Below are 9094 nucleotides of genomic sequence, written 5' to 3'. Positions count from 1 at the left end.
CGATATATGGGAACCGTCGACAAAATCCTCTATATAGTAAAGGACAATTGGAAGTCCTAAGAAGTAAGAACGTTGTGAGAAAAGAATGCAACGAAGAAGAGTGAAGACAATTAGACCTAAAGGTTACTTAGAAAAACCCATAAATGAATAACTCCATAAATATAGTTTAGAGTTAGAGATGTTCATGGATCGTCCCATCTACTGAGAATTTGAGCCTCATCCATCTGGCTCACAAAATAATCGGGTATGAACTAGGCATTCCCACAACCCAAACCCCTAACCACTTATCCATAGGCCAAAAATATAAAATGAGTCACCCATTTCAGAGTCCAAGCCCGCATTTGATCACCTCTAGTTAGAATAGAGTCCATTGTAAATTCATAAAAGTCGCGCTGCCTTGCAAGGTTCATTTCGTGAATTCATGGTGTTATATTGCGTCATTTAAAATTGGTAAATTTTAGTAAATTTTAGCTAACTACAGCCTGAACATTAATTTGGAGAGAATAGGTTTCAAAATTAATTTCTTTCGCCATACAAAACAACTCGTACGAATATAACCCATCTCAAACCATATCTGAATTTTGCAAACCGCGTGCTTCCTATGTCCTAATCAATGAACATCCCTTTCGAGTCAATATACAACCCAGCCTATTATCCATTCCCCCAAAAAGAAACCCACTACCTTGAGCAAACTGCCATTAAATAATAACACTGAACTTGCGTTTTAGGTACACGACAATTCGACAGCATCCTTAACTAGCAACACCAATAATCCTGAGCTCGAAATATCAGCGGATTGAAACACAGGGTGGTCATACAGGTATTTGATAACCCTTCTTCGCCATACCATCAAGGATATCGTTCAAAGCCTGACAAACTCCGACAATCTGCAAAGTGTCCCAAATATCATTAGACTCTACAAGAGTAAATTTTGAATGCCGGTCTGATAGGATCCAATATTTGCTATCATCCCTATTCACCAACGTAAGAAGAATTACCTGCTGGTCCCACTGTTGCAATTCCTCCGTATCATCCTCAAAATGAATGACAGCTTCGACCTGCGGGAACATTTGAACAAAACATAAACGAAGATTAGAGGCAGGTAGACTATTGCCCAGCACTGAAAATGGCGTGGTAACATATTTAAATCTATTGACTTTTCAACTAATCTACCTCCAAAATTTACTTCATTCAGCTCAAATTTACAAGATCTCTATATAAAATAAAGGAATCTCAAATGTTTGAAAAAACCCGACGATGACACCAGCGAAGCAACTTAGACATTCAACTTTTTATACAAACACCCTTCTCTTCATGTAAGTAGACTTCTAAAAATGAGCATACTAAGGCGGATCAACAGAAGCAAGTGAGATGGCACTTGCTAAAAAGAATGTTGTAGCCCTTGTAGGGAAATGTAAAACAGAAGGGCCGCGAGAAAAGTGGAGACAAGAATGAGAGGAACAACAGAAAAAAGAGCAAACGATAGATCGCATCAAACATACCTGGTCAATTGAACCCCTCATTCGATCCTCCAAAATCATCCTTGATGCAATCTTCTCAGCCTGCACCACGGAAAGATTCCATCATCTTAACTTACTAGGGCTCTAGGGAGTATAGCACATGTTAGTATGTTACTGATTCAGTTTCATTGGATTTTATCAGAGAAAGTAATCATCATTCTATTCCTAGTCAATTGACTCCTTTCATAATAAGAAATATCACTTTCTCCACGCATCTGTACACCCTATTTAAAGAGCGGATCAAAACAAAAATTAAGGAAGATAAGAAACAGAAGGCGTCATGAATTAGTCCAATCAAGGAACAACTCTCCCGAAGTTAGTGAAACGATATAAATGGAAGGTTACGCCAATTTAAGTTGGTTTATTAAACAAGTATCTGCGTACAAACACCACATCTACAAACCAAACGACATGATTCAAAATAAAGTGAAAGGATATTAAAAAGATCCTCTGTATGTCAAGGACAAACCTTGGGAGGTGGAATGGCAAGCAATGTGCCCAATTCATCAAAGCTGTTTCACAGACAGAAAATAGGCCTTTAGCAACAGAGATAGATGTTCAAACTAGAGAAACAAATATTTTCTCTATTTAGGGAGATATGGTGGAGATAGCGCGAGAAAAACCACCTTATGTTTGTGTAAAGTTTACTAGCACTAAGAAGATTGTGCTCAATCATAGCTCGATCTAACACAGTAAACTTGTCAGGCAAAAATGCTTTCTGCGAAGAAAGTACAGTTTGAGTTACAAGATGCAACAAACAAGTAATGATAATAATTAGGGAAGTAAAGAGCATAAAGGATGCTGTAGTCTTTAACCTGGTGAGGTTTCAGTTCTTCAGCAAATGCATCAATCTCAGGTTTTCTCAAGATCCTTTCCAAATATACCTGGTTATTACATATTAAGAAATAAGTACTTGTTTATCATAACTAAGGTCTAAGAGAAAAGGGGGAAAACTTGATGAAAATAAATGGTTAGAAAACTAACCTTCTGCAGTATTGGATAAATCTTCAGCTTTGAGACACGTTCATCCTGTTCAATACCATGATTAAGCAGAAATGAGGCAGGTGCAACTTTACTCTAATCATTACACAACTGAACAAAAGTGACACATGTACCTTGTATAAAGTAGCAAGAACCCGAGACCGTCTAGGGCCAGCCCCAGCCAATATAGTGCACGTGACAGCTGCTGATAGAGCTTGCTCTAATGCTGCTTCATCAATTTCCCTTAGATGACAAATCAAAACAAACTCGGTAAGACTACATCTTCACCTCCATATAGGTTCCACAAATAAGATTCTAAACAAACTTTGGAGTAATTCCCTAAAATAAGTTTCAGCTTGCATGTGATAATCAGCACAAGTTTTCTATAAATTCTGTGCCGCTCAATTATCATTACTCGATGTAAACTGTATCTCCTCGCTAGAAGGCATGTTGTTTTTCCTAAGAATGCTAATATGAGGTCCATTGTTTACACTTTACAGCATTTCCAATATGAGGTCCATATGACAGGTAGAAGATGGTGAGCTCGTAAACACATTCTCAACACTTATCCTTAAGACAACGACCAATGATAGACAAAGATTTAGAATTATACCCCTAAAAATGAAGACAACAAAAACACTTCAGTTGCTCTATTCAAGATAATCAAAATTTTAAGTCGTGCACAATGTCTTAGATGACCAAGCACATAGGCAGGAATAATCACTGGTTACTGGTGCATAATGGTACATTCTTAAGGAGCACTAAATATCAATTGGAAGACAGCCAATCATCAAAGAGCTTGAAACTTTATAAAGCTTTCCGGACTCAGTCCACTAACCTCAAGTAAAAGAAATTAGTCCAAACCAGAATATATATGGATTGATGAAACCACAACTAGCTGCTGCAACTAAAAGATATTACTATTCATAAATTTAATCCCCATCCCTACAAGACCTACATGCAAGTGAGGTCAAGTTTGATACAATGATATCCTTCCTTCAATAAGAAAACAACTTAAGTGACATGGCAACACCCAAACTACGCCAAAGTCAGATACCCTTTATCATGGTATCAGAAAGGTCCAAGATGCAGTTTTTGCATAGTCGTTCATAACAACTGACACCAGGGGCGAGGCCACTATTGCCTTTGGTGTAGCCGCCGCTACACCAACGACGAAAAATCCGGTTAAAATTTCGTGATTTGCTACACCAATATTTACTGCTTTCACACTAATTATCTATACACTTTACCTTGAATATATATTTTGCTACACCGTAATCGAAATCCTGGCCTCGCCACTGAGTGACACTAGAAAACTTCAATGAATGACAAAATGATAGCTATATATCTTCCACAAACTTGATTTTGGCAGAAACTTGACCTTACAAAATCCATGTTAATATAGTGTACAAATAAGTCACTTACGAGTGAACCAAATTAGAAGTCTCTACTCTCTAAAGTCCACAAGCATGCCTGAGTGTCCAATTGTCTAACTGTCAGTTATACAGGGAAGGACATGAGGTTATTTGGTGACGGAGGACTAGGGGGGAGTGCACATATTGATGAGTGTAATATATTAAGAAAGAAAAGAGGCAGATACTAGTCCAGACCGGTAAAGATCCTCGACAGGACCACCAATCAGAAATATCCTATAATAGAAGCCTTCCTTTAAGTTCACTCTCAATCAGTATAAGCCTACACCTAAGGTACCCATAATAGGATATTGCTACACATCAAATCCTTACACTACGAAGGCACGGAATTTAAAGGAAAATTTAGCCACAATGGTAATGTAATTAAGGTGATCTGTACATACTCATCACCAATTTGTCGCTTCTCAATCTGAGATATGTCATAATAGCGTAGTGCAGCTTCCAAAAATTTCCTTTTCATGTCCAGGATCCGTGCATAACATAGCTTATACTGCAAATTTAATACTTCATCTTTGCTGTTGCTGACCATAAAGGAAGCTTTGTTGATAAAGGCCTCTGCATTTACAGCATCATCATCCTTCAAGGCAAATGTAAACATTAAGGATTTTAATTAGGAAAGGACTGAACTTGCCGAGTACTTATTTCCTAGATGAATCATAGACAGAATCAAAACTCAACAGTAACACAAACAAAAGACATTAAAATGCGTTAAAAACACCAAAGTTAGCTCATAAAGTTACAAAGAAGTTGAGAAACTCCCCATGTCCATATTAGCTTCACAAATTAATAGAAATGACTGCATGAGAGAGTTCCCGATATACACAAGAAGCAAACAGACAGCACAATATGCTTGAAAAACAATTTACATCCAGTAAGTTTTTCCAGACTCATAAAGCTCAATAAAAAGTCAACCAAGATGATCCAGGGCACATTAATAAAGTTATTAACTCTGTCTCTTCTTACAGTAAAGTTCACCATGAGACATGAACACTTTTCGTTCATTGAGTAACAAAAACTACGCAAAATATAACCAGTTACAGACTTTTTAAAATACCTCAAGATACAAACGAGCAATCTGAACACATTTAGACAGCTTGTAGGCATCATCAATCCCCCTGAAAAACATCAGAATAATTAAATTGTTCACCAGTTTCATAATTTTGAATTAGATAAATGATTAGAAAGGAGCAAACCACTGACCTCATTCCAGAATCCAAATCAATTCCACTTAGCATCTGGGCTGCTTTTGACCATTGCTCCTCAGATTCATACAACTCCGCAAGCTTTTCCCTGATGGTTAGGGCCTGTAAGCAAGAAAGAATATTAAGTTTTGAAAGATGGGTTGCTGTTAGACATTTCACCTCAAATGTAACAAGATACATAAGTAAAAGGTAATTATAACATGCTCCAGAGTGTGGTACTCTGTACACTGGTAGTCGATATTCACCAGTGATGATCACCAAATTAACTTAGCATACTCGTCAAAACCAGTTAACAAATTCATCTTGCTATGTTTTTTTATTGGACTTCTATTAAAAATTGCATTTGTAAAGATGAATACTATATTGTGCATAGGTAAATAAGATTTGTTTAAGCATGGATGACGGTACTTCCAGAGTCCCGGGGAGCACCATATAATGACTCGCTAGTATAACTAGACACATGGTGACCAAAAGATTAATTGAAACATTTTGTTGTCAACATATCCAAAGCTAGCCACATGCCCTCAGTATTTTTGTTCACAGGACAGTAGAGATCCGAAAAGTGGAAATATTCCCTACACGTTTCTGAAGATATGGCACCAACATATAAAAAGCTAGCCACAAACCCTACCAGTAGTCTCTACTTCAAAATTAGCACCCCATCTATTAGACCTAAGAACTCTAAATTTAAGGGAAGTTTCATTTATCAAGACATTTGCAGGCAGGCAGGCATTGCACACTTCATTGGAAGACACCAGGTATCGTACACCTAAAATTTATTATATAGATAAAATGATGCACTTAATCATGGATAGCTCCGTCTAAAGGGCTATAAGCTAAAATTGGTGACGTATGAAAAGCATACCACTACAAAGTACAAACCAGCTCTTGGGAAAATGATTGATTTCTGCATACCATATTAGATCAATAATAGGAAACTAGAGTCAACCCCCCTCCCCCACCTTCGCACACTCCACCCCCAGACCCACCATCCCAACCAAAAGTTTCATGTGCTAATCAATATAACTTCATTAAAGTCTACCATGAATCTAACCATCTAGCTTCGAGAAAAAGAAAGAAGGGAGAATATGGTTTTCATGCGAGTTTAAGTCAATTTCGTGAGTACACTAAACATAGTTGACGAAGGAAAAGTTCCTAAATAAGAAACTTTTCAAATTGGCGACTAAGGTTTTATGTTGTTTCTCACTGTGATGGCTAAATTCTAAGAAAAGCACAAATTCATCGCAGTTGCAAATGCTTTCAAGCTTCATAAAGCATATTTTCTTTTGCGAATTTATGTAAAAGTTCATCTTGAGACATCATATACTTCAAACAACATTAAGTTAGATAAGTTACACCTTAGGTCATCAAAACAGAAATTGTCCATACAAGCCTCCAATTATAGCTCAAACATTAGGGCACCAAACGACTCAGAAATTTTTACGGCAAAAAAAAAAAAAAAACATTAAACAGAAAGCAATAGTAAGACTACCTGTTCCTCAAACGAAACGACACGGGGTTGAATCTGCTGAAGGGCATAATGAGCAATCTCCTTCTGAAGTTCACCCTCCAAATTCCCTATTTCTACCGCAAACGATTGCAACAATTGTCGTGACACCACCAACGGAACATCATCCGATAACACTTCAAGTTAACAACAACAATATCATCAATTCATCAACAATATACAAATATACATCACAACGATAATAACAGCAACAACAACAACTATAACGGTAGCGATAATAATTATAGTAAGAACAACAAACTAAAGAGATTATACGAAATAATAATTACTGTGATCAATGAATTTGGTGGCTTGAGAAGCGTCATTGGAAGCTAAAACAGTGGCGAGAATTTGACGATACTGTTCAATTTTCTGACGTTGATCTCCAATTGCTGCTGCGCTCGCTAATGCACTATCCATGGATTCGATTCGTCTAGTTTCTGTGTTCTTGAAGTTGAGAGAGTAATTTAGTCGGGAAATCAAAAACCCTAGTTATGGTGAAATTGGGGATTTGATCGAGTGTGAGAGGTTTATTTACTCAAATTACCCAAATAGTTTTATACTTTTATTTAGGACTCAAATAACTCGACCCGATTATAGACGGGTGTTCATTGGCCCGATTCTGTATCGGGCCGGACTAAATTAGGTGGACCGAGTACAAAACTAAAAACCAAAGTGGTTTGAGTGTAGTGGAGTGCGGGAGTCTTTTCAAAGCGTTGCGATAATTAAATTGAATTGAGAGGTCCCGGTTCGACTCCTACACGTGAGTCTTTGCGATTCTGTCATCCTAAAGGATGTCTTACATCGCACACGTGGTTTGCAGGGTATTGCATGTGCCCGGGGGGTGTCAACCCGTCGTCACCAAAAAAAAAAAAAAAAAAAAAAAAAAAAAAAAAAAAAAAAAAAAAAAAAAAAAAGTACAAAACTAAAGCGAAAAAATAGACCAAAGATATGATCGTAATTGCATCCCTTATTTACTAAATGAATAGGCCAATTTACGTTTTTTCCCGCCTAAAATTTTATCTTCTAATTGGGTTTTTAATGTTTGAATTCTACTATGGGCTAAGTCTAATGTAAAAATGATTCCCAAAAAATATTATGTATAATGTTCTAATTGGACTTTTAATGTTTGAATTCTACTATGGGTTAAGCTATATAAATACCGCGCATTCATTGTACGGGATCTAAACTAGTTCAGCAACTCTCATATAAGACCGTCCTATAACAAAGGACTGACCCAAAAAGCGAAAAGCCCAAAGAAAATAATTATATTTATTTATATTTTAATATTATTTTTTAAGGACCCGACATTTTATGATAAAAACTAACATATCTATATGTACAATTTATCAATATAAAATTATAGGTTATCAAAATAAAATTATTTTTTACAAGTTTATTAATTAATTTATTTGGGCTTTAGTTATTGGACTAGTCTTATGGATAAAGTGGTCTTACACAACAATTTGTGAAACTAGTTACATAGCACTGGACTAGGAAATTGGACCGAATATATGAGTTAACGGCATGAAAGCTATAAGTTATCACCACGTATTTGCGATTTTTATAAAGCATTTGCGTTTTTACAAATAGCACCTAACATTTTATGTATAATCCCCAATCTCCACCGTATTTTTAAATCGAGCATCATTTTTACATATTTTCCGACTCGTTAAGTGACGACTTAAGTGAAATACCCAGAGTACCCTGCTTTACTTATTACAACACACCAATTGCCCCCAAATACATTATACATTTCATTTTGTTTCCTCAATTCAAGAACCCTAAATCCCTAATAAATTCCTCAACTCTTCCCAAGTTCAATCGATTATTTGAGACATTATCTCTCCCTAAATCAGTCAAGAATCGTATTTGGTAGTTTACTTCTGGAACTACTATTTGAGGAACGAATTAACCATTTGTTTTTCTTCGTCATTCATATAACCTTGAATTTAATATCTCGTACTGATCAAGAGTTTGATACGAATTTCGGTACATATCGGTATCTTTGGACTTTAGTCTCTTTTAACGAGAAGAAGAGCAGCTCCTAAGAATATAGTTGAACTAAGGTGAGAGCAGCTTGAGCAAAAACGGAAAAATAAAATTGAACCTCGTGCTGGCACCATATCAGAATGTTTTTTTTTTAACAACAACTAGTATTGGTGCCCGGCTTCGCTCGGGCTACTCTACTTACCATTAATTTTTGAGTAAATTAGATATTACTCCCTTTTAAAACACGTTTTGCTAAAATTACTCCCTTTTAAAACAAAATGCTAAAATTACTACCTTAACTTCAACACAGGCACGAATTTGCTCCCAAATCCCAACTCAGGTGAAATATTCCGTCTTTTTTTGAATTAACCCGCCTTTTCTCTATTTTTATGACCATTTTGCCCCTGTAAATTCTTCACCCTTATGTTATGTTCCTTTCTCTTGCTCACATTACTCCAT

General features: G+C 36.4%; 1 protein-coding gene across 1 annotated transcript; it reads right to left on the bottom strand.

Moving 5' to 3' along the window:
• Positions 1-493: 493 nt before the first annotated feature.
• On the bottom strand, positions 494-7192 carry LOC141596135 (COP9 signalosome complex subunit 4). Its single transcript, XM_074416197.1, has 13 exons — positions 6934-7192; positions 6629-6780; positions 5135-5238; positions 4989-5049; positions 4318-4511; positions 2636-2744; positions 2505-2549; positions 2336-2404; positions 2147-2238; positions 1990-2032; positions 1503-1562; positions 999-1058; positions 494-887 (listed from the first exon to the last, which is right to left on the bottom strand). The coding sequence occupies exons 1-13, from the start codon at positions 7061-7063 to the stop codon at positions 813-815; spliced, it is 1194 nt and encodes a 397-aa protein (XP_074272298.1). The 5' UTR covers positions 7064-7192; the 3' UTR covers positions 494-812.
• Positions 7193-9094: the final 1902 nt, after the last annotated feature.

Source organism: Silene latifolia, chromosome 8 (assembly GCF_048544455.1).
Source record: "Silene latifolia isolate original U9 population chromosome 8, ASM4854445v1, whole genome shotgun sequence".
Lineage (NCBI taxonomy): Eukaryota > Viridiplantae > Streptophyta > Magnoliopsida > Caryophyllales > Caryophyllaceae > Silene > Silene latifolia.
This window is presented reverse-complemented; position numbering and strand designations above follow the sequence as displayed.

What these genes read in the sequence shown, in the direction of transcription:
- LOC141596135 (XM_074416197.1), bottom strand. Translation starts at nt 7,063, where the DNA reads ATGGATAGTGCATTAGCGAGCGCAGCAGCAATTGGAGATCAACGTCAG. An exon ending in GATTTGGATTCTGGAATGAG is followed by an intron (nt 5,050 to 5,134) that starts GTCAGTGGTTTG and finishes GATGTTTTTCAG; the next exon opens with GGGGATTGATGATGCCTACA. An exon ending in AAACTTTACACAAACATAAG is followed by an intron (nt 2,033 to 2,146) that starts GTGGTTTTTCTC and finishes TCTGTGAAACAG; the next exon opens with CTTTGATGAATTGGGCACAT.